Source organism: Sinocyclocheilus anshuiensis, unplaced genomic scaffold (assembly GCF_001515605.1).
Source record: "Sinocyclocheilus anshuiensis isolate Anshui unplaced genomic scaffold, SAMN03320099.WGS_v1.1 scaffold446, whole genome shotgun sequence".
NCBI classification, from domain to species: domain Eukaryota; kingdom Metazoa; phylum Chordata; class Actinopteri; order Cypriniformes; family Cyprinidae; genus Sinocyclocheilus; species Sinocyclocheilus anshuiensis.
Genome location: NW_015544247.1, coordinates 910,483 through 937,397, shown reverse-complemented (window position 1 = coordinate 937,397; position 26,915 = coordinate 910,483). Strand labels below are relative to the sequence as shown.

General features: G+C 37.8%; 1 protein-coding gene across 2 annotated transcripts in view; it reads right to left on the bottom strand.

Moving 5' to 3' along the window:
- Positions 1 to 26,915, bottom strand: part of LOC107697709 (MAM domain-containing glycosylphosphatidylinositol anchor protein 2-like) — a 146,704-nt gene that overhangs the window by 86,459 nt on the left and 33,330 nt on the right. For both annotated transcript variants that reach the window (XM_016498512.1, XM_016498513.1), the window contains exons 2-3: positions 16,063 to 16,202; positions 786 to 960 (exon numbers count right to left, since the gene is read on the bottom strand). In XM_016498512.1, the coding sequence (XP_016353998.1) occupies positions 786 to 960; positions 16,063 to 16,202 (315 nt within the window). The remainder of the gene's footprint in view (positions 1 to 785; positions 961 to 16,062; positions 16,203 to 26,915) is intronic.

Here is a 26,915-nt window from a genome sequence, read left to right as displayed (position 1 = left end):
TGCCACTGTCTCTCTTCGAGCTGCATAAAGCAGCAAGTGAGAGACGCATTAACGCTTAGAAAACGTTCTGGCCCATTATAAACAATGCTGGAAGGTCATCCAGCCATGATAAATTATTTAGATTACTGTGCCTAACATTTATTATTTATTTCAGAGAAATGGGTTTGAATAATGGGGGCTCGTAATAGCTTAACAAGCAAAGGATTGAAAAAATCCCCAGTTTTTTTAACTGTATTTTTTTTTCATAATCATGAAAAAAGGAAAGAGAAATGCAAATATAAAAATATGAAAATGAAATATGAATATGAAAAAAACAACAAAAATTTCGGAAAGCTTGACGTTATATAAGCTTTAAAAAAACAATAAGAGGACTCGATTAATAATCCAAATAATCATTATTATGCTGCATGATATAATATATAACTTGTAATACACATATAATTTTGATAAAGCAATTGTTGCAATGCTACAATCAAAAGTTTCTGTTTCCTTTTCTTTGTTGGTTTATAAAATTGAGGTTACAGCATAAAAGCAACAGTGAACCCAGAAGGTACTACAGCAAGCAATTCTGCTTATAAGTGTGTCTTTCCAACTGATTATCCATGATTCGTAACCTGAGGATTTAAGTGAAGTGCTGAATCAAGGTTTGAGTATGCGCCTCAAAAGCTAAAAGAGAGATGCAGGCACAGTCAGCAAAGGCTAATACCAAGCTATTGTTGCCTTGCAAGAGTCTGTGTCAAGTGTGTGTTTTTTTTGCCGACAGGCGGATGAGCTTGTTAACTCACAGTAGACGTCCACTCGGATGGATTTGATGGCAGGAGTGCCGAGGCCGTTCTCAGCCTTACAGTAATAGCGGCCGCCCTGGTGCCTCTGGATGCGGGTTATGCGCAGTGTCTCGTTGAATACGCTGGAATCCTGGAAGCGGTCAGTAGCACTTCCTGCTGTCTTGGTCCATCGTATCTGACACGGGACAAACAGAGAGAAAAAAAAATCACATCAGCTCAGAAAGAAACTCATCAGCTAGTGGCTTAAAACTAGCCTACAACCTTCCTTAGAGCACATGAATTGGGTAAAAAAACAAGATAATAATGAAATCATTGTTTCAATAACACATATAAAACATGACAACAATGGTAGCATCGATTTTGCAATTTTTGCTAGCTGAAATTATGATAAAAACAGAATTTTCAGGCTGGTGCTTATGTATATTTGAATTCTCCAGAGTAAAAAAAACAGACAATGTCTCAATATAAAAAAGACTGGCTCTTTTAACTGAAAGACGGGACCTTCAATCCTACAGATGCCATAATAAATAGGGATGCACCGATACCGATACTGGTATATGCAATGAATATAACGTTAAACATTCAGTATTAACGCCTGTATAGCTGATGTGCGCGAGCTGATAAACAAAGCACGCTGAGTGGATTGAGCGCGCGGGGGCACAGATGCCTTTCTCACAGACATCACTGTAAAGTTTGTAGTTCGGTCGGATATGTCAAAAACAAGTAAGTAAAACGTAAGTAAAACAATGCACAAGCTACTTAATGGTAGGGAGAGAGAGAGAGAGAGAGAGAGAGAGAGAGAGTTGTTGAAGGTGTCAGAATACATTTTGGCTTGACTGTATCTATTTGATCAATTAAGTTAACCAACTAACTGTTACGGGTTGGTGAGGGACATACACACGAGGACGTAGGAAATAAACAAAAGGTATTTTAATAAACAAATCCAGGAGACAGGCAAGTACACCAACATTACATAAACGAGAACGGACCCTGACTAAGGGAAAACTGAGAGTATTTGTAGGGGAGCAAACGAAAGAACTAATGAGTTAATTAATGAAACACAGGTGAACGAAATGACAATTAGGGGCCAAAGTAAAACTAGGTCACAGGGGGACAAATACACTCAAAACAAAACTAAACATAACCCTAACATTACTCCCCCCTCCCGGAAGGCGCATCCCGCACCATAACAGTACCACCGGGGAGGGGGGGCGGGTGCCCTGGAGGCTGGTGCAGGACTGGAATGGGTGAGGAAGGGTGCCGAGAACCCCGGGGGCAGCGCCATGTCCATTATCGCTGCCTGACACGCTGGAGTGAGCTCTGAGGCTGGAGCGACACTGGAGCCGGCTCTGGGGCTGGAGCCCTGCTCTGGAGGAGCAGGCACAGCAAAGCGCTTTTGAGGAGTTGGCACCAGAGCGAGTGCCACCTGAATGTCCGGTGGGCTTGACTTCCGAGCGGCCGGCCATCTTAACTGCTGAGAGCCCGGCGCTCCTGGGCTGAAGACTCCGGCGGAGCTTCGGAGGACCACGGGGGATTTGGTTTTGGGCAGGCGGGAAGAGCCATTGGAGTGGTATGTGGAGAGCGGATTGTTTCATCATCCAACCCCAGCAGGAAGCACGCACCTAGAGCGGCGTCGTGCCAACTCACCCTCTGACCGCCTTGCCGCAAACCCCACAGCGCATCCTCTGCTGCAGTCATCGTTGGGTCCGTTCTTCTGTTATGGTTTGGTGAGGGACATACACATGAGGACGTAGGAAATAAACAAAAGGTATTTTAATAAACAAATCCAGGAGACAGGCAAGTACACCAACATTACATAAACGAGAACGGACCCTGACTAAGGGAAAACTGAGAGTATTTGTAGGGGAAGTACCAAAAATAAAAGTATCGGTATCGGGCGAGTACTGGAAAAAGTGGTATCGGTGCATCCCTAATAATAAATGTGGCGATTTTCCCATTCGTTTTTCTGCGAGTGGTTCATCTCCTCCTCTATATCTGTCTCTGGTGAAGCACACTGGCTCACACACACTTTAATAAAAAGTTTTGAACAAAATTATGATAATGTTGCTGAGTTTAAAAGTCAACACGAAATAGTGTTCTGTCATGACAACTCTCGGAGGGATTGGCATGGTAATGCACATGACAATGTTAATGTATTTGGTCTTGGCAGAATAGATCTGCTACGCTGCTGCTGCGGCAGAGCGAGTACCGAGACTTGCTACTGCCAATACATCCACAACATGCTGCTGTGAGCATGTAAGAAGTACTGCTGCTGCACATATAACATGAATAACCCCATAGCATACATGATCACCCCGTAGCAGATCTATACAGGTGGAGCTGGGGAAGGTGGAGGTGGAGGGTTTCTGGAGTGCGCTGCAAACTGCTACCACAAACATTAGTTAAGTACTTGAATGTTGAGCAGCGAGCTCATTGGCTACCGATACAGGAGAGAACCAATCAGCTGTGATGATGATGTCATTATGTCATACTGAGTTAGATCTATTGGAGTTTCATGCCAGAACTTTGTATTTATTTTAGTATAATATACTGTTATAGTATTTATTCATATTTTGAATCATCATTTTAATTTTTGTTTAATTTTAATAATTTTGCTATGTGCTTTTGTAATTTTATTAGCTTTTTAAATATTTAAATTTATCTTTATTTTATTTTTTTACCTTGCCCAGTAAATTTAGCACATTTCAAATTAAACATTTGCTTCAGTTAGTTGACAAGGCAACATTTATAATTTTCTTTTTAGTTTATCATCCTATATTTAATTTCTTTCAGATTTATTTAAATTACTGAAAACAATATTTAAAAGTTTTAGTTTTAGTTAACAATAACAACACTGACATCAAAGCACTAACAATTCTTCTTCCATACTTAGATGTATTTCTGAGAACAACAGGATATGCAACAACACTGAAAAAAAGGTACTTTGCCACGGCATATTTTCTCCCCAACACTATATGAAATAGCTCGGGGCAGTGATGTTTCTAATACAGAAGAATCCTTTCCAGTTCATGTTACAAGTTTTGTCATACCACTGTGTAATGAGTCTAATACTGAAAAATAGCAACTAAATGTGCTATTGAAAATATTTCAGTGACTTTCTAATCATGATGCTACTGTTTACATTAAGGTTTTAACTTGGAAATAAGGCAAATACTCTACCACAAATCTGATCTCCAGATCAATACATGGCATAAGCTCTATTTGGATGGTAATTATTTCTCAGCAGGATGTCTGTAAAAAAAAATCTGCATGTCATGAATTTGGATCGCAATTAATTCACAGAGGATGGAGGTCTTCTGTGATTTGACAGCCTGGAAGCTTCTCACATGGTCTACACGATTTGCCTCTAAATTATGTTTTTTCTTAGTCACTCCACATAATAACATGTATAAACTACAGGTTTATTCAACAAAATATATTTATATTAATACCCAGTTTTACCAGTTCACATGAACACGTTGTTTATTCAACATGTTTATTCTACAGGTTTATATATTAAAGCATATTCACAATAATTGCCCATTTTAACAATTTACACAATCTGCCTTTAACTTATTTTTTAGTCACTCCACATATATACAGGTTAATAGATCAAAATAATTTTATATTAATGTCCAATTTTACAAGTTTACATGATTTGCCTCTAAATAGTTTTTTTCTTAGTCACTCCACATAATAATGGTCCTGTCACGGTTATGCTGCTGTGGCGGAACGAAGGAGCACGGAGACGAAGGAGTTGCAATATTCACAGTCTTTATTATATCCGAACTGGAGAAAACACAGGAGAATCAGGAGACACACACGCTGCACGAGGAGTAGACGTTTACAATACTGGACGAAGAACTGAAAAAAGGAAACCATTAAATACACAGGACTAGAGGGACACAACGAGGAATACCTGAAATCAATGACATAACAAACATTGGAAACAACTGGGACAAATTAACCTAATCAGGAAACAGGAACAGGAAGACCAAATAAGGACATAAACAGCACATGGAGTACGTGGGGGAAGAAAACACACACAGACACGCTCTGGAGGTCCCTCAGGACAGACACTGGACGGCGGGCCTCTAGAGCGGTACCCGTTTGGGGAGACATGGCGGAGCAGGGAACTCAGGGGGAGACGGCAGATCAGACAGTTTGGGGCACCATGGCGGATCAAGCAGACTAGGAGGCCATGGTGAAGCAGGCAGACTAGAAGGCCATGGCAGAACAGGCAGTTTAGGAGGCCATGGCGGAGCAGGCAGTTGAGGAGGCCATGGCGGAGCAGGCAGTTCAGGAGGCCATGGCGGAGCGGGCAGTTCAGGCCCAAAAAAAAAAAATCCTTAGGGAGAATATAGTCTTTAGCAGCCCTCCGTAGGCCTAACTTGGGAACTGTGGCCATCCCTGGGCTGGACGTGGGAACTGGAGTCCTCCTTGGGCTGGACATGGGGACTGGAGCCCTCCTTGGGCTATAATCGGGGACTGGAGCCCTCTCTGGGCTAAACTCGTGGACTGGGGCCCTCTCTGGGCTAAACTCGGGGACTGGGACCCTCTCTGGGCTAGACTCAGGGACTGGAGCCCTCGCTGGGCAAGACTCGAGGACTGGCGGGCTGGTTCTGGATCGGGGCTGGACGCTCTCCAGACACCGGAGGATCTCTTCCCTCCAGCTCAGTCCCTTGGTGTCTGGGAGGTCCATGGGGTGATGTTAGTTGGCCCCGAGCCAGAACAGAGAATTGATGGTGGCATCACCCAATGCCGTCGCCGCGGCGAGCCCGCAGAATTCCCAGGCGTACTCGAAGAAGGGGAGATCTCGGCGGACTAAGGCGGAGAAACGAGCGGCGATTTCCATGATCTCGGGGGGAAAACAAACGGAAAACCAAAACACTTTTAAAAACGGAAAACAAAAACGGGGAGAGGGGGCACCACTTACTGTCCTGGGTGCTGTCTTCTGTCACGGTTATGCTGCTGTGGTGGAACGAAGGAGCACGGAGACGAAGGAGTTGCAATATTCACAGTCTTTTATTATATCCGAACTGGAGAAAACACAGGGGAATCAGGAGACACACACGCTGCACGAGGAGTAGATGTTTACAATACTGGACGAAGAACTCAAAACACGAAACCATTAAATACACAGGACTAGAGGGACACAATGAGGAACACCTGGGACAAATTAACCTAATCAGGGAACAAGAAAAAGATGACCAAATAAGGACATAAACAGCACATGGAGCACGTGGGGGAAGAAAACACACACAGACACGGAACAAAGTCTGACAGGTCCATTTTAACAGTTTACACAATTTATCTTAGTCACTGTGGTGGGGTGGTGACCTATTTTATTTTTATTTTTTAATCGGTACACTTCTCTAATAGTCCCAATTATCAAAATAAGCAAATGCTTTTCACAACACATAGCATAAAATAGTTTGGCTACGGCACATAGAGGTGGTCTATAAATGATTTTCAAAACTATTTTTCTATCGATTCATTCTTGCAAACTGTTCGATTTAAAACAGAATTAAATTCGCACACAAACCTAGAGCTCGACTGCAAACAGCATGAAATTCAGCACAGCATTTTCTCCCGAGATGTGGAAGACACCAAGATTTTTGATTCAGACAGCAATTAAATCACTGACTACCACCTGTAAATGCTGAAATTACATACGTTCCCTGAAGAGGAATATATTTACAGCTTGAGCAGGACTACAGAATATTTATCAAAACAGTAAATATGTTTAATATACTGTATGAATACCACTTTTTAGAATAACATGACACCAAACAATTATTGCCTTACTTAATTGCCTCATTAAAATTTGATATGGCAAACAAACATTTTTCATGGTAAACAAACAAATAATGTGCATCTCAAATAGCAATTCACTTTTTTAATACCAACACACATACACACACACACACACACACACACACACAAATACAGTATAAGTCAGAAGGAAGCATGGAGAGACGAGGGAAAAGACGCTGCCCACGAAGCTCAGCCGGGCAAAGAGAGAGGGAGAGAGATTCTGTAACTCCCTCTGTGTACTTGTCTGCCAACCAGCCAGACAATTGGAGCAAATTGCCCATTCAGGCCTGGCTTGGCCTTACCGAGTCCTGAGTGAGACTTACTGTGTAGATGACCTACATTACAACAGAACCCCCCTTTATCATCCCTGCTGCTCAAGAACCTCGGAGGCGGGAGCAAGTCAGCTTGAGTCCAGCTACAAAGATCAAAGCTCCGCCTTCCTCTTGCAAGCAGCAACTTCTTCCTCACCCCAACTATTAGCCCCTCTCTTACTAATTGAAAAGCTTTTTCAGCTTCGCAATTTCAAAAGACCAAGCGTTGCTTTCGCCTAGGCCTTGGTTTTCTTCTCGTGAAGGTCTATGAAGAAAAAAAACGACGGAGCAACAGAGTCGTAACCTTTGGAAGTGGCAGAATGAATTCCATTTCATGCTTTGCTGAGGATGGAGGGCGGGCAGATTTGTTTACACACGTATTGGATGTTGGTTAGGAATAATGGCGTATTGGAACTCGCAGGGCTTAGATACGCTGGCTTTCTTTGTGAGCTCGAACAGGAAATAAGGCACCTAAAGAAAAGTGCTTAGCCCTGTATGTCTGCATGCATTGAGGTGGGCTATAGCTGACAGCGCACAAATAGGAATTCCTACTTTCAGAGGTGAGAAAGTGGAACTGAATAATCGTTTGTGCATTTTGTGACAGCAATTCAGTGTAATACGTAAGAAAAGATGACCCACTCGAATCATTAAGACTTATTGTACTTTAACTTCCTTCATTTAATGTATGCATTCAAGACTTTGGGACTGTGTGGAATAAAAAAGTAGCACATAAATCAAAAACCTCTGTTTTATTATTTATTTCTGTGTTAGTAGAGATCATGACTCAAGCGATATGTTGGGGGTGGAAAGTGAAAACAATTTGATGGCAGCCCACTGCCTTCACAACCAAAGTGCCTCCATAAATAGTCATAAAACAGTGGAAATGACAGCCCTCCAGACCTCAAGTCATATAATACAGGGGAAATATTGTTTCTGAGTAAAGGAGGGAAGGGAAATTTTCACATTACAGTTATTGAAACTCAGGGTTTCACTTTAAAGGGCTTGTTTACCCCTAAATTAAATTTCTGTCCTTATTTACTCACTCTCATGTTGTTCCAAACCTGTATGACTTTATTCTGTGGAGCACAAATGAAGACATTTTGAAAAATGTGACCCTTGACCACAAAACCAGTCTTAAGTAGCACGGGTATATTTGTAGCAATAGCCAACAATACATTGTATGTTTTTCTTTTATGCCAAAAATCATTAGGATATTAAGTAAAGATCATGTTCTATGAAGATATTTTTTTTACTGTAAATATATCAAAACTTAATTTTTAATTAGTAATATGCATTGCTAAGAACTTCATTTAGACAGCTTTAAAGGCGATTTTCTCCATATTTTGATTTTTTGGCACGCTCAGATTCCAGATTGTCAAATAGTTGTATCTCGGCCAAATATTGTCCTAACAAACAATACATCAATGGAAAGCTTATTTATTCAGCTTTCATGTGATGTATAAATCTCAATTTTGAAAAATTGACCCTTATTACTGGTTTTATGGTCCAGGGTCACAAATGTCTAAGTTTTTTTTTTTTTTGGTCCATACAATGGAAGTCAATGGGGTCCAATGTATGTGTTTTGGACTCCAATTATATAGACAAAAACAGTCTAAACATTCTTTAAATATCCGTGGAACACAAAAGAAGATATTTTGAAGAATATTTCAGCTGTTTTTTCTATACAGCCAATGGGGTCCACAAGTTTCAAGCTCCAAAAATGGAAAATCCAAAAATTTAATTAATTGATTTAATTTAATTTACATTGTATGATGATAATACTTAATTTTAAGTTTTAAAGTGGATATTCACTCCCAAATCAGAACAAATTAAATCACTGATCAACTAATGAATACAAATCCCAAATTAAATATGGCAACACCAATAAAATCAAACCCAAATGGACCCCTTTGACAAAAACATGCATCAAATATATTTTTTGTGTTCCACAAAAGAAAGAAAATAGGCATAAGTATGAGTAAATAAAGACATAATCATTTTGTTTTTTATGAGCTAATGTCATAACATGTTTATTACAATAAAATAACTATAAAAGGTACTCATGTCTGAAGTATTACAAACATCTCATCCTCATAAATTTGTCAAGTCTGAGATTTCTGCCACTGCCAGCAGAGCCAGAACACTGATGGGAGTTCTGTGACGACGGGCCCAGTGTGTCAAATGCAGACAGAATGCGCCCATAAAGAGCGCTATATATAGCCTCCAGCCCCCTCAGTCTATCATAAAGCAGCCCTGGGCGTATCTTTCTCTGGCCCACTCACTGTCTGTGGGATCTATGGGAACTGGTTCAGTAAATGTTTTTTTTTTGATGTGACATGTGGCCAAGTATGGTGACCCATACTTGGAATTAGTGCTCTGCATTTATCCCATCCAAAGTGCACACACACAGCAGTGAACACACACACACCGTGAACACACACCCGGAGCAGTGGGCAGCCATTTTTTGCTGCGGCGCCCGGGGAGCAGTTGGGGGTTCGGTGCCTTGCTCAAGGGCACCTCAGTCGTGGTATTGAAGGTGGGAGAGAGCGCTGTACATTCACTCCCCCACCTACAATCCCTGCCGGTACGAGACTCGAACCCGCAACCTTGAGTTATGAGTCCAACTCTCTAACCATTAGGCCACGACTTCCCCACCCAGAACTGTTGTGAAGTAATGGCAGAACTGAAACAAAGAGTTGGTGAAACCTTGGCTGTTTTGAGAGTTCATGCTAATTACCAATTAATATGCTTTGCTGCATGGTAAGAAATCTATCTAAGATGACCCTGGTACTAATTTGACTAAGACAAAGATTCTGGAACAGAGCCATAAATAAAACCGTGATAATTAAGGAACACGGCGAGTGCATTTGGTCACAATTTGCAGTACTAAGGACAACAAAAGACTTTAGTTGTCATATGTGGTTATGTATCATTTTGAATAAGATATTCAATCTTCATTCCATCTCCAATGTTTTTAATAAAACTGTTTTACAATAAAATAAAAAAATACATGATTTGTATAGTGTTAATGTCTGTGTAACAGAACCTAAAGGGAGCTTTAAATTTAAACAAGATGACAGGAAAGATTCTGTGATGTCACTAGAACCATGATAAATATAGCTCTTAAATTAGCAGAATATGCTGCTGGGATATAATTCTGAATGAATGTCAACAGAGAAAGACGTTTATGGGTCCAGATGGTGTAGTTACGGCATCAAACAGCAGGGGCTAAAGAGCCCATGCTAAACAGTCAGTCTTTGGACCAGTATATATACACATGCTTTGACTGGGATAATAAAACATGAAAAAAATGTTTGTCTGTTCCTAACAATTACACATGATGATCTTTGACACGTCATCCATTTCAGAACAACTTTTAGATTTTGTGTTTGTACTGTAGAAATAGGCTGTGCCGGTACCAAGTACGCTTTCTACTTTTAGATAATAAATGTTCCTGTAGTACATTTTCCGACAACCTACTCATATTTCATGTTTACTATCATTAACTTCTAAAAAGCAGAAATGGCAAGACTGCCTTAGCGGAAAAGAGTAGATAATTCATTAAAAATCTTTCCTTATTTACACTCAAGGTAAGGGAGTCAGCAAAAGCCGGAGATGAGATCAGAAGCGGCACACGCTCATTTATTCAAAATGAGGCTGCCAGCAAAAATCTTCCTATCTTTTTACAATGAAGACTGGGAGGCAAAAGCAGCACATAACATTCCAAATGCATTAGGGTTTTCACAGCCAAAAAATGCCCTCTGCATGCACCAACACAACTCAACACGTGTTCGCTTAAACAATTAAAACAACAAACTGCTTCAATATCAGTCATCAAACATACAATTTATAAGCATAAAATGATCCATAAATTGTACTTTGCTTTAATTTGATAGTGGTTCTGTTTGATGTTGGACATAAAACAGACAAACCAACCCTAAACAGTACAGAGTAAATGTGGATATATAAAAGGTTAGATTTTTGTAATATTTTTGAATGGAAGACCCAAAGGGTCCACATACATGCATATTATTTTTATTTAGTACTGATCTGAATAAGATTTCACATAAAAGATGTTTACATATAGCCCAAAGAGAAAATAATAGTTTAATTTATAAAAATGATCCCGTTCAAAAGTTTTTGGTTTTAAATACCGTGTTGTTACCTGGATGATCCTTTAGAAATGCAATTCTATTTAACCCAGTCAATATAGTATAAGTAAGTACCTAGTAGTATAGACGAAACCAAAATTTTATTTTAGTCAAACCCATTTCAAACAAGGTTATCTTATTATATTATTGACGCGACTAAACGAGACGAAATAACGTTATAACATTTCGTTTCGTCTCGTTTTGGTCAACGAAAATGAAGAGACATTTTAGCATAGTTTTTATTTTGTAAACCACATTTAGTCTCGTTTTTATTCATCAACAATATTGCATTATACATTTAATTATAGTCATCGTCACATTACCAGCATTTACGTTGCGTCTCGTCTCGTTTTCGTCACGTGATAAAGGTTCGTTGACGACGATATGTAGTCATAATTTTCGTTGACGAAAGCAACACTATGATCCACAGCTGTGTTTTGATAGCTGTTCATGAGTCCCTTGTTTGTTCTGAACAGTTAAAGTCCCAGCTGTTCTTTAAAAAAAAATCTTTGTCCCACAAATTCTTTGTTTTTCAAGCATCTTTTGTATATTTGAACCCTTTCCAACAATGACTGTATGATCTTTTCACACTGAGGACAACTGAGGGACTTACATGCAACTGTTACAAAAAGTTCAAACGCTCACAGACGCTCCAGAAGGAAACATGATGCATTGATCATCATTGATATGATATTTAGGCAAAATAAGAAAAAAGTACACATCTTCATTCTGTTCAAAGTTTACGCCCCTGGTCCTTAATGCATTGTTTTTCCTTCTGGATCATTAATAACCGCTTGAACCTTTTGTAATATTTATATTTATATTATATATATATACAGTTGGTTTGGTTCATGGCTTATATCTCAGAAACAAAGACATCTCTTTTTGAAAATTTTTATGGGAAAAATACTTCTGGAACAAAGGCAGCTAAAAAAGAAGGCAGTCACTGTTGCACTCTATAATTTTTGTCACACCTGCTGATAGTTGCCATAACTACACCTATTAATGAGGGCCATTCAAAAGTAGCCATGAATTCTGACTGTTTTTGTTTTATTTACAAGCAGCATATATCACTAACATTTCATTACAGGTACTGTAAGTACCGGTTCCCAGTTTGCATTTGGCAGCATTAAATATTTTATACGGCATTTGTGGCTCAGATTATTAGCTCGATTGGCTAGAACTGAAAACCTGCAAGCAAATATGGCAGATTTCAAGTTGCATACTTCCAGAGAGTCCTACAGCATCAATCACCTGGCATTAAGATGAATGGGAATGTTAATGGATGGATTTCTACAGGTATTATACACCTTCTTGCTCCCCTCCAGGTCCAGGGCACATGGGGCGGCAGCTTCCTCCACTAGCTTGGCCTTCCAACCACTCCATTGTGGATGCAAACCACCTGAGGAGAGATGCACTTAGCACTTAACGGCAACAGTGATGAGGCACCATTATCTTCGGGTGTACCTCATCACACACTACCCGCCCTGTTCATCTCTGATACCTGCTCCCGTCAGGAACCTGGCCGCAGGGAGGCGAATGAAATGGACAGCGCCGCTCGATTCGAGGAGAAGAACGTCACAGGAGCATTAAAAAAATGTGAACTCCTCACAGAAACTGTGTGTAGAATGCAAAATGAAGGCTTACCTCAAAACTATGACACCACACTGCCAGGGGGATTTCTTAGCAAACATTTAGATTTTAGGACTCTTCCTAGCGTTCTGAGGTCTGACAGTGCTCCTCGGGGAATCACTCAGCTCTTCTGCAGTCGTGCAGATTCAGTGATTTCCCTCGTGGCCGTCTCTTCTCCTGCACTAACTCAGTGGGACTGCTCTTCCTCTCCACTGAAAATGCAGCACTGAGACCAAGATGAGAGGCGTAGAGTGCTGCCTATCTAAAACCGCACACAGGCTACGGGACTGATAAGCCCTCTGCAAGATACGACGAGGAGTGGGGCGTTGAGAGAATTAAGACCACTTGAGTGAGGGTGAAATGGAGAGTACTGCAGCGAGTCCAGAAGCGTAACAGATGAATGATACATACAGGAGTGCCTGAAGCAGAAACACAGAATGTTGTTATCTTCCTCTGATAATCAAAATGTCATATTATTCAGGATTATATGGCGTCATCTTGAGCTGAGAAGCATAACATTGATTTAGGACTCACAGGAGCACCATAATTCCTGTCTATTTTGTCACTTGGTCATATTTAAGTAACAGATATGGTAAAGGTGAGTAGAGGAGAATGGTTTTACGACAGCTAAAAACATTTCAGGGTGACTGCTGTAATTAAAGTATCTATAACATAGGACAATAGTAAAATTACTTTTAAAAAGTCTGCCCCACGTTTGGGGTAAGCTGTGTCATGTTGAAGGGTAAGCTGAATCATTGGGGAACATTTGACTAATTTACATCTCAAATAAAAATATGAATGTACATGAGAAAAAGCAATTTTCTAACGCACAATCCCATTTCAAATTCTTATTTGCTGGCAAATTATTCACAAATCGGTATATTTGTGAATATAATATTCATAATATTTGAATACAGTGAAACCGTTTTTGTAAATCTTCACTATTAATATGGCACAGCTTACCCCGAAGCATCTGACATGCTTTATACTGTATGGTGGTACCTCAGATACCATTTGAGAAATTCTTCATATATAATTAATAAAAAAACAACAATTTAATTAATTTAAAGGGCACCTATTATGCAAAATCCACTTTTACATGGTGTTTGGACATAAATGTGCATTGGCAGTGTGTGAACACAACCACCCTACAATGATAAAAATCCACACATTCCTCATTTTTTAATCCCCTTTAAACCAAATCAGTCTTACTAGGCAAGCCGTTTTGATTCTCATGCAGTGTGACATCACATTGCATAGGGCCGGGCTACGGGGGTTGATTGACAGCCCTGCATTGCTATAGTTTCTGCCCTCAGTGAGTTGTACACTGTACACATACATACATGATGCCGTTTTGTTTCTAATTAAGCAACTTAATTAATTATATATAGGGATGTAACGATTCACTCAACTCACGATTCGATTCACGATTTTTTTTGTTTTTTAACAAAATGAGATTTAAGACAAATTATAAATTAAATGTGTCCTTTTATTATTGCTTGGACAAAATGCTGCACATTTCTTTGTGAAATTGAAATATAACACTATAATAATATACTAATATAGCACTTGCATATTACTGCTCTTTTGTTGGTTTTGATTGCTTCTATTGTCCTCATTTGTAAGTCGCTTTGGACAAAAGCGTCTGCTAAATGACAAAATTTAAATATAATGTAAATATAATTGGTTTATAAACATTATTTTAAACATTATGCACTTTTTTCAAAGATAGTCGTGTTATTTTATTGCTTTGAATAAATGTGCATTAGTAATATTTTGCTCGATGTGCCCTCTTGTGGCCTCAGGAGAGAAGCCAAAAGCTTTTTTCCCCCTAACTGAAATGATGCCTTTTAAATTCGAATATAATTCAAATATGGCTAATATTTAAGTACAAAATTCAAATGTAGTTTTTCAGCCATTTTGACATCCCTAGTAAGCTGTCCTCCATTTTCTCAGATCTCCAGTAGCTGTAATGTCAACAATGTCTCATAAGCAATCCCGGTGCTCTGTGTTTGGATGTAAGACTGAACACGAGTCTACATTTTCTTCCAACATCTGTGCTGCTGAGGACGTTGTGATTACCTTCATTTTTCAAGGTAATGCGCCTCAAAATCTACCTAAATACATATACATGTATCACTCCAGACTCCTTTGTGAATGTCATGCCGTTATAGTGCTTAGTGTTTTCACTGTGTTTGTGTGCGTATGTTATTTAAGCATTTTAATTGATCAACGGCACTCTTGTGAGATTAGTTCGCTGTACTTTCGGTAGCAAGATCGTGCAGCTCGGTCAATTGATCCGCGCAGATGACAGGTCAGCGCGGTGCGAGCTCTGTAACATCGCGCTGTTTCGTCCCACTTTCAGTGCATTTGGCTTCCCATATGTATGGCTGAACACCAGTTCTCTCTCTCAGTTATGTTGCTTATACCAGCTGTTTATTGCTGTAGATATGCAATGCAGAGAGACGTATACTCAACGCCCTCTTCTGGAGACAGGGTGGGAATATGCAGCTCATTTGCATTTAAAGCGATACACTCCAAAATAGCTCTTTTTTTAGACACACCCCAAAAATGACATTTTCCTGCTGTTATAATAAATGATCTGTTGGATATTTTGGGCTGAAACTTCACGGACACATTCTGGGGACACCCAAGACCAATATTACATCTTGTAAAAAGGGGCATAATAGGTGCCCTTTAAACTAATTTACATGATTTTATACATAGCAATTCACTAACATGTGAATACATATATCTATATATATTTATCTTATATATATTCTAATGTATTATGTATTATCATATATTTCTTATATAGGTAGTATGTGTGTAAATGTATGTATATAAAAGTTATATATACTGTATGATGAGCTCTGTCTAAATATAGTGCATTATCACACAAATCACATAATCATAAAATCATATAATATATAATATACAGTCTCTCTAATAAATATACTTGATATGATGCCTGGCACAGTTATCTGAATATCAAATGCTACTATATTGTATTTTTCAGCACCACAGGATGTCTCGTAACTCAAATTTATTTTCCATTTCCAAACATTTTCATCTATGTAGCACACTTTATGAATAGTTATTTTTCCTTATTTGGATGTATGAGGTTTTCTTTTTTTTTATTCCATTTTCCTTGACTCTGTTTTAAGTCAGAACAAGCTAGAAGAATACTTGCAATTTGATTCCAAACGTGAAGATTCTTAATATCATTCAATTTCCAGACATTTTATCTCTCCAATCTAGTGCAAATATGCCAGCCGCAGCCATTAGAAGTCCTATGGTGACACCCAGCTATGAGCAGCCTCACGCTGATGATGGAACCGGTCAGAAGTCAGTAAACACCCTCACCTGTGGCCGTGGATGCCCCGAGACCAGACAGGTCAGCTCCAAAGTCTCCCCCTCCCGGATGGTGTACACCCTCTCTGTGTAGCGCTCTTCCTCAATGTTGCATGCGTGACCGGAGTGGATGATCCGAACGTTTGGAGGAGCTGCATTAGGGAAGAAATGAAAAAGTGATATAGTTCAGTTTGCCGGATCATTTGAGGTCGCATCATCAACCAGCCACACTGCAAAAAGCTGTCATGGAGGGAAATAAAATCCCTGCCACATGAGACAGATGCTTTCAGCCAAATCAAATTCAAGGTGAGGCACTGCAATTATTCATGTTGCTCCAGCGGATGTAATTTGCACTACACCAGTTGCTCTGTATGTAGAAGAATCTTGGACTTGCATTTCCAAGCAATTTCGCAGACAAAAATACCCTCATCTAAGCATTACCTTAGAGTACATCTCGAAGATGCATAGGCGACTGATGAGGCAAAGTGCCTGTATTATTGATTTCCCCTCTAAGCAGGAGAACGGAGCTCCGGTGCACTGCAGTGTGCTTGCTTGATGATGTTTCCTCCACTGATCTCCACTTACAAAGCACTTCAAGGCTGCTTCTTTTTTTTTACACACAAACTCACACATTTTTATTCATGCACTTTTGGTTTTTAATGTTTACGGTTGCTCCATTGTTGCAAAAGATTTGTTACAGTGATACAGAAAAAATACCATACCACAGTATGTTTATGCACAAAATAATAATTGTAAGGTAGTTCCTATAACAATTCATTACTAAATGAGTGAGCACCAGTGTTAGGGAGAAACAAAATTAAACGTAGCAATGCAAGTAACTTATTGAACGCAAGTCGGCGTGATGTTCGTTCAGTTTGTCATGTTAGTCAGTCTCAATCACAACAAGGAAAGGAACCATGTAAAATGACTCATGATAATAATAAAAATGACATGAGTAGGGTATCGAAACTCTTAATTTATTTAGCAGATTATTGTTGTTTTATAGCTTGATATAGATTTGAAGACATGCAAATTTTTAAAAAGGATAATAAGATTTGTTTTAGTCATGAACAACTCAGTGATATTTAACAAATAACAGTTGAATTAATGACTCATAAAACACACAAAAGACACTCGCTTTTCATCATATACTGTAATAATTCAGCTAAGAGTAGTGTAGATTTTGTGGATACAAGCTCCTTTTTTAATAAGTAGAATTGTGATCCGACAAAATGCTATACATCGCTGTAGTTTTTTTTTCATAGTGTAGCTCATTTGGAAAAGACTGATTCGTTCTAAGGAATCTGTTTGTTTGGACTGTTCATGTAAATAAAAAACAGATTAACTGACTCTTACAGTATTTTAATTCTTTATAGCTAATACTTAGCTCATCACTATGTTTTCGACTTTAAAAACTAGGGTAGTTTTTAGATGCATTTAATGTAAATGCAAAGTCCTTAAGAATCGGCAAGTACTGTATGCATCAAAAGTTGAATTGATTGATAAAAAGTTCATAAATTGATCAAAAGTGACAGTAAGGAAACTTATATCTATTTAAAATAAATGCCATTCTTTTGTACTTTCTATTCATTAAAGAATCCTAAAATAATACAGCACAAATGTTTTCAACACTGATAATAATAAATGTTTCTTTAGCACGAAAACAGCATATTAGAATGATTTCTGAAGGATCACTGAAAATTAAGCTGAAAATTCAACTTTGCCATCACATGAATAAATTACATTTAAAATATATTCAAAGATAAAACAGTTACACACATTACATTGTAAAAATATTTCTGTATCACTGTTTTAACTGTATTATTGGTCAAAGAAGTGAAGCCTTATGATACAGTACAGGTGAGCACATGATACAGTACTTCTTTCAAAAACATTAATAAATCTCACCGACCCCAAACTTTTGAACCGCAGTTTATCTGTTCAAGTCAAATAATGTCATGTTAACTGTTCCTTTACTCACATATTGCTTTTGTGCAAGATAAACAGGGCTATCATTAAATTCAAAAATATATCATTGTAAAATATACTTTAAAAAGATATTGCCTCAACGTAGTTATGTTCTGTTACTAGCTTGTATTGTAGTCAGCTATTTCAAAAGAGCCCCTTTGGCAGTAGTTTAACTACTTTAAACAGTGAGAAACATATAGCATTTCAAAGTAGTTCTCCAACACTGGTGAACACACAGAAGTAATAGGCACTGACACCACCTGGAATAAAGACATCTCAAAGATCTAATAGTGCACACCGGGCTACTGCAGACGGTTTAGGCAATGACAGGAAACGCTGCCAAAATGCATTATGTTGCAAGGTCTGCTTCTGGATGCCGAAACAAAACACACACACACATACAAAAGTATTCTCTTCCTGTGTGCCAGCTGCCTGCTCTGCACCCTGGCCTAGTTTCACACCATCTATTTTTAGAAAATCAGTGTCTTTCTCACAACCCACCATATGACTGTGCTAATGTCCTTCCATATGACGTCAAGAATTCATGAAGCAGACATCACTGAGCAGGCCTCAAAGGGGCTTGCGGAAGGTGGTCTCTGGATTATTATTGATTAAAGAGTGCTTTGAGTGCTTTCTGACGTCTACACTACGACATCTGGCTGCTCCCTGCAGACTGGAGACCACTCGGAGAGGAGGATTATCTTTCTATATGAGTTATGCGATAGCATCATGAGGGAATTATATGAATGACATAAGCATTACAAACAGATATTCATCTCAGGCATCTCAACATGCCGGTGCATATCATTATTTGCTCATCTTTCACAAGTGTCAACATAAATGCACTCATGTTTTCACGCTAGAACGATGTCCTAACATGGGTTTAGTACACTGAAATAGGTGCTTTTTCAATTTTGGAAAGGATTTTTAACATACAGTGCATGTACACAGTACACTGCTTCGTGTCATTTTGAGATAATTGAATAAAAATGGCTGTGGAATATTTCATACCAAAATGGCTGCTGCTCTTCCTGTTTTCAAGGTTAGTATGTCCTCGGATCATTAGCATTCAAGAGTCAACAAAATGACAACACTTTTATAAATAGAAGCAACATTAAATAAATATTTTTTTTCTGTCTATTTTGTGACAGAGTGGATATGTTATGCTTTATAAAATCCTGTCAAGCATAAAAAACAAGAAATTCTGAATGCTAGAAAAGAACTTGCCAACTTGGCTCCTCTGAAGACCCAAATAATGTCACTTCCTCTTCCTTATGTCATTTAACGTGACAAAAACATGACACTATAATTTGAGGTACACCAAATAAGTGGTGTGGAAAGAGGAATCAAAACTCACATGGATAAAATTTATTTAATTCACCATATAAATTTAATAAACTGTATTTAATTAGCTGTTTAATTCAAATGAAAGGTTGTTATATAATTGATGATGGGAAAAACCAATATACAGAGCATTTTATCATTTAGCATTCTATTTATTTATTTTTTATTTTATTTTTTATGTGTACAATTAATTTACCTGAGGGTGAGTAAATGATAACAAAATTTCCATTTTTGGGTGAACTATCCCTTTAAGGTTTATAAAGACTGTTTCATTAAAACGATCATAACTAATTTCTTTAAAATTCATTTCTGAGCAAAAATTGACTTGGCAAGCTTGATTCAAGGGAAATCAAAACCCACATGGATATAATAAACTGTAATTTGAATAAATTAATAAACTGTTTTTAATTAGCTGTTTAATTCAAATTAAAGTTTGTTATACAAGTATAAATGATCTAGTGGAAAAACCAATACATAGAACATTTTATCATGTAACATTCTATATTTTTGACATAAGTATACAAAAAAATTTAATGATTTGAAATACTGGAATTAATATTTTTCATGTAAAATATAAAAACAACATTTAATATAATGTCTTACTTTTAATATGTCTTATTTTTTATTTTATACAATTTATTTAATTATTTGAAATATTTGAATTAATATTTTTAATGTTAAAAAAATTAAAACAATTAAAAAATATATATAATAAGTCTTAATAATTTATAATATAACTTTCAAAATATTTTTGTGTTTAGTGCACTTCATCAAATGACTCAAATGGTACTCACCTAAAAAAATATTTTTAGCTCAACCCTCAAGACATCAGATTTAGTCATTAATCAATTAGCGCTTGTTAATTCTGTCCAGTGGGTTTTCACAGCTGGAACTGAAAAGCCCCATACTAGATAATGTTTCCATAGCAGCCATATTCACAGCAACAAATCAATACTCCAATCTCATGTCATCACATTACATGTCAAGTATATCACCGTCTAGAGTATGTGAGTACATATTCTAAGAAATAAATAAGGCTGTGCTCTCGGTTTAATTTCCTGGAAGGCTATTAGTATCTCAGAAACAGTTCACGGGCCTCGTGTTTGAGTTTCCTGCCCAGATCAACCAAACCAGCGGCTGTGTGATTGCCTCATACACTCTGGAGGGTGATTCAAGTTTGGGTCTGTATTGCAGTCAACCCTGCATGGGAAATTGAAGTGCTTTTGGATGTCCTTCCAATCAAACAAGCTTTGATTTCAATGCTAATATCTGCCTGAATTCTTTAAAAAAAAAATGCTTGAATGCCTGCAGTCCCTTAGAGGGGAAAAAGATTTATTTTCACTGTCTAATACACTTAAGAAACACTACAGTTTAGCTGATTAAAGATGGTCATTTTACGTTAATTTCTGTTTGGTCCTACAAAAAGAAGAAGGACAAGTCACTTACATAAAGATTAAATGGGTATCTATCAGTAAACTAAATTTGTAGAGTCTATAACAAATAATAGAGTTAACATGGATAGGCATGGGCAGTTTCAGTTGACTGGGCAATATACATTGAATATTCATGATATATTTGCAATTATTCTTTTTGCATTACAGTAATGTGTTTTTCTTTGGCCATTAAAAAGGTAGTTCACCCACCTCCCCCAGAAAAATAGAAAAATGGAGGAAAAAAAAAGAAAATGTCACAATTTACTCGCCCTCAAGGTGTTCCAAACATATATGGATTTCTTTCTTCTGTTCAACACAAAAGAAAATATTTTAAAAGATGTGGGCAAACAAATAGCTGATGGTTCCCATTGACTTCCATAATATTATTTTTTTTTTCCATGTAATAAAGAGTCAATGGGGACCAGCAACTGTTTGGTTACCCACATTCTTCAAAATATCTTCTTTTATGTTCAACAGATGAAAGAAACTCATACAACCAGAAGTTGAGTAAATGATGACAGAATTTTCATTTTTGGCTGAACTATCCCTTTAAGTTTCATTAAAACAATCATCACTAATTTCTTTCACAAAGTTCATTTCTGAGCAAAAATTGGTTTGGCAAGCTTGATTGAAGTCTGTTTCAATTAATCAATTATTCAAAATAATATTATATTGGTGCATATCAATAAAGGAGACTTGTTAAATATTTTAAATTTAACTTCAATGATTGTTTGTCGAAATGGAGAAACATTCTTTTCAAGCCATTTTAGAGCAAACAAATATTGAGAAATATATGAAATATCATAAAAGGGCAGAAAAAAAATGTCAAGACTGGCCCTGCTGTGTAGTATGATGAAAATTGCTACTTACATTTGCTTTCTGATCACGTTACAAAATGAACATATTGTACGGTATTACAGAACACATTTAAATTTAGAGTCATAGTTATGGGAATAAACACTGTAATGAACACTGATGGAAAGCCATTCTCAATTGCCGCTACCAACAATAATGGAAACAGACATAAAAGCATAAAGCTGTCTGAGACTGCTTTATTCCTGTGCAGCAGACACATTTGTTTATTATAGATTTCAGAAGTCTGGCATTGGATTCTGGATGAAAAAGAACTGAAAACACTATATGGGTTCGATGAACAGAGGACATACTTTCATCTTTCAGGTAAAGGGACAACTCTGTCAAATAATTACATTTACATAAAGGTTTTAAAGAAAGTATTTTATGTATTTTAAGCATTGTGCATTTTAAAATAAATAATACAGTTCACAGAATTTCTTAGCTTATATTTAATAATGACAGATATTCTCACATTATAGGTTTGTTTATAATTAAAATAATTTCTCAGTCAATTTCTATTTTAAATAGCATTTTGTAAAGACCAAATAATCAGAAAGCATTTTTTAATATTATATCACTTTTATATTATAAATATATATATTATGAATTTAATAATATAATATAATATAATATAATATAATATATTTAAGCTGAGCTGAATAGTCCCTCAGCTCACTCATTGATCATTTTTAATATAATATAATATAATATAATATAATATAATATAATAGTCACACAGCGGTGTTGAAGAAGTGCAAGATACACACACATGTAACGTTAAGACCAGACGAAGAAACAGTGAACAAACTACAACTTAAAAAGGACAGCAAATGAGGATAATGACAAGACACATCTGAACATAATGATACAATCAAACATGAGGGAAAAGTAGGTCATGGTGAACACATGAGGGAGAAAACACACCCACAAAGTCCAGGAGTGTGACAGTTCGCACCCTCCCGGAAGTCACGACCTCGCGCCGCAGTGATGAAAAGGGTATAGAGACGGCAGAGGGATGGTGACAAGGGATGGCAAAGGGGCTGGCAGATAATTCTGGTCGCGGTTCAGGAGGAGGACGGACCCCTGGGAGGAGGACGACTAACAGAGTCCAGGGAGGAGCTGATGGAGGGAGGAGCCAGGGAGAGGACAAGAGGGACTTGGAGCAGGAGGAGCCAGGCGGGACCCAGACCGCAGCCATGATGGCGACGGAGGGAGGAGCCATGGTGGAGGAATGGCTGACGACTCCAAGGGGCCGACCGACGGAGGCGGAGCAAGTGGAGGTGGAGCCCGAGGCGGAGACTGAGAGCCGATGAGCCAGGGTGACGCAGAGGATCCGGAGGGCCAAGGCGAAGCAGATGGCTCAGGCGACCGAGGCGGAGGTGGGGATCCGGAAAGGCCGAGGTGGAGCCGGAGCGACAGAGGACCCAGGTGGAGCCGGAGGGAAGGAGGAGCCTGACAGAGCCAGAGGGACAAGGTGTAGCCGGAGGACTGGAGTTCCGAGGCGGCGGATGGTCGACGACTGACCAAGGCGGAGCCGGAGGGACGATGGAGCCCGGCGGAGCCGGTGGACTGACGGGCCACGGTGGAGAGGAGGGAGCTAGGAGCCATGGTGGAGCCACTGGGTTTGAAGGGCCGAGGCAGAGTCCAGGACTCAGAGGCTGAAGGCAGAGACAAGGGATCCTCCAGCCACAATGCCGATGGAGACTGGCAGACCCGCGGCGATCCCACCACACAGATGGTGAAAGAAACAGTGAACAGACTACGACTTAAAAAGGAGAGCAAATGAGGATAATGACAAGACACACCTGAACATAATGATACAATCAAACACAAGGGAAAACTAGGTCATGATGAACACATGAGGGAGAAAACAACCATAAAGTCCAGGAGTGTGACAATAATCTAATCTAATCTAATCTAATATAATATAATATAATATAATATAATATAATATAATATATCAGTATCAGCGTTAGTTTTTGTGAAACTATGTGTTGACCATTAGCGGTTATGACAGAAAAATGTCTATTTAAATGTCAAATATGTCTGTGGGGTGCAGCAACACAGCGTGACCCCTCTGTCTGCAAACATGAATCCTTTTTTACAGTACGGATCCCTTTTGCTCAATCACTCTAATCAGACACGGACAGAGGAGGATAATAACCTATTGGGTGGAGTGAGCTTATCACTTTGATACACATGCTACGACAACTGCTGCTGCCCGAGCCCCTCTGGTCTCCAGCCATGTGGATTATCCCCCAGTCAACCTGGCATCCCACTTGTTCATACAATCTACAGCATTCTACAGCCCATGGGGAGGTGAGACACATGGAAGAGGACAAACCCACAATGCATTTGTCTACCATTCTGTATATAGTGATAAGTGGAGTTAAATTCATTATTGAATTGATTGCGCCTGCACTTTTTTTTATTCCACCTACTGGGTTATTTTTTCATACATGGATGGCAGTATTAAAGACAATTAGTCAGTGTAGGGGAAAAAAATTCACTGAATTATCGCAATTTTTTTAGGATTTTGAAATATTTTTTTATTCCAGAATTCGATAATAATTCACATATAATTCCTCTATTTTAGTTGATGCTTAAACAAGACTTAACTAAACATTATTTGTATTGTGTCTGCCATCCAATGATCACAATAAGCTTTATGCTTTTTGCAACCTCAGTTCAAGTGGCAGCTTGGAGCGCAAGTGAACCGATCAACTCTTCTGCTTTACTACTATTTACAGCATGAAATAAACATGAATGAAAATCAGAAGGTACTGTATGTTTAAAGAAACAGTACAATCATGTCTGTTTCTCGAAATGTCTCAATCAGGGTTTCAACCGCAGAAAGATGTCAATAAAACAGCTTGTAAAAAATATGGAATGCAATGTTTCATTTACCCCAGTTAAGTCATTCAGTGTCTATAAACTCGAGCACTAGAGAGGCGCATTTTGATAAATATATGCACTATAGTACATATTCATTATATGTACTTAAATAAATCTTTCATGCAAACAAGCTTTTAGTACAGCCTTGGTTTAATTGTTTATATTTCAACAAGGAATTGGAATAGAAACAACATTTATATTATTAAAGAACGTTGATAAAAATATTTATATACAACTCAGCTTTTATATGAGTGTTAATTAATTAACTGATTATTGAATAAACTTTGTTTTCACTTTCAGTTTTGGTCTTAATGAAAACTTTTATTTCGGTTTCAGTGTAAAAATTCATCACACAATCACTATTACCAGAAAATGCAGAGCTAGACATAGCTGAATTGGTATGCAAACTCAATGTCATGCACTGGTATATTGGTAATACGACTTATTTTTTTGTTTCCTTATGGCACTAGCTTCATGAGCAGCAACAGCTTAATGTAGCATTTTATTTTACTTCAAAAAGCATTTTTATTTATTCTATTGTACATTTGTACCAATTGTTTTACATGCAGTGAGATCCAGGGTTTTGAAAGGACCATTTTGTAGTAGAGTACTGTATGATGCTCCTGAAATAAAACTCAGAAAGATGTGATGAATAATTTTTTGCAAATATGACTCATCTTATATATTATGTATAGTCTGTATAATTCAACTTTCCCCCATGGTCTAGTGTTAAAAAAGCAAGCAAAAATCGCAATAATTGTAGAATCACAATCCTTAAATTCGCAATACAGACCAGCACCCAAGTATCTTGATAATACTGTTTCGAGAAATATGAGTATCGTCCCAGCCTAATTAGCACCCAGGGTTTGGGTGTGACACTTATTTTGATGACGAGGGGCTGCACTGGATGGCAATCATCTGAATCTGCCGGGCCGAGGGCTGATGGAATTTCCTTCCCTCTACATTTGCAGAGGAGCTCGATTGAATAAGCACTGCAAAACGAGTCATTACTTTTCATTAGCCAGGCACTAATTCTGTAAGACCCATATACACATTCACATCCGAATTGACAGTGCTATTTCAAATATCCGATTATTTCTAATGGTTAATATTAATCATGCTGGGAACACAGCTAATTGTGGAGGGTCTGGCTCAGAGGCACCACCCAAGGCCACGAAGTTCAACTGACAATGAGTACACAATGTGCCAGCCATCATTATAAAAGGCTGCTTTTTGTGTACTCATTTTTTCAAGAGGAAGAACAAAGATAACCGATAAAACTTCTAGCCAAGGATGAATCGTGACAAAGCAAAATGGTTTCATGCTGTCCGTGTTTCTTCAACTTTATCAAATGCAAATACAGAGGTAAATTCACACCGACAGCACAGCTGCAGTCTTATGTCCAGTTCAACTCACACTGAACTCAACACATGCGTGGTAATTCATGATGGCTAAACAAATTATAAGGATGTCTTGACTGAACACCAACTGTCGCAACAGATAATTTATAGCGAGCGAATTAATTAATTTTATTAACAAAATGTTCAATAATCATCACAAGAAACCATGCAATGTTAACAATTTTTAGACTATACTTTATACAGTACAACATCTAGAACTGGTATGTAAGAATAATCTGATAGTCAAACAATATAAATAACTTTTTTAACAATTTAATAAATAATTTTTTTAAATTAAAATAATCATTTTATTTTATACATATTTTTTGATATGCAATTCTATTTTATTTTATTTTCAAATGTTTAAAAGACATCTTAAACCATTAAATGGTTAGTTATTCAATGATTTAAAGACTAGGTGCAACATCTTGAATAAATATGAATAAGAATGAAAGCTAAATAATATAAATGACTTTATATAATGCAAAATTAACCCAAAAAATTGGGTGCAGTGAGATGTTTTAAAATGTAATTTATTCCTGTGATGGCAGCGCTGAATTTTCAGCAACAATTACTTTAGTCTTCAGTGTCACATGATCCTTCAGAAGTCACTTTAATATGCTAATTTGGTGATATTATCAATGTTGAAAACAATTCTGCTACTTCATATCTTTGTGGAAACCAAGATACATTAGAGCAGCATTAATCTGAAACAGAAATCTTTTGTAACACAGTAAAAGTCTCCACTGTCACTTTTGATCAATTTAATTAAAGTCCTTGCTGAATAAAACAATTAAAAGAAATACTGACCCCAAACTTTTGGTACTGTATAACAAAACATAATTGATTAAAATTATTCTGGTTTCTGTCATTTCAAATTTTTCCTATTTTATGAGGCATAAGACTAAACGTAGTGCTGGGCGGTATACCGGTTCATACCGAATACCGGTGTTTATTTTTGTTATAATAT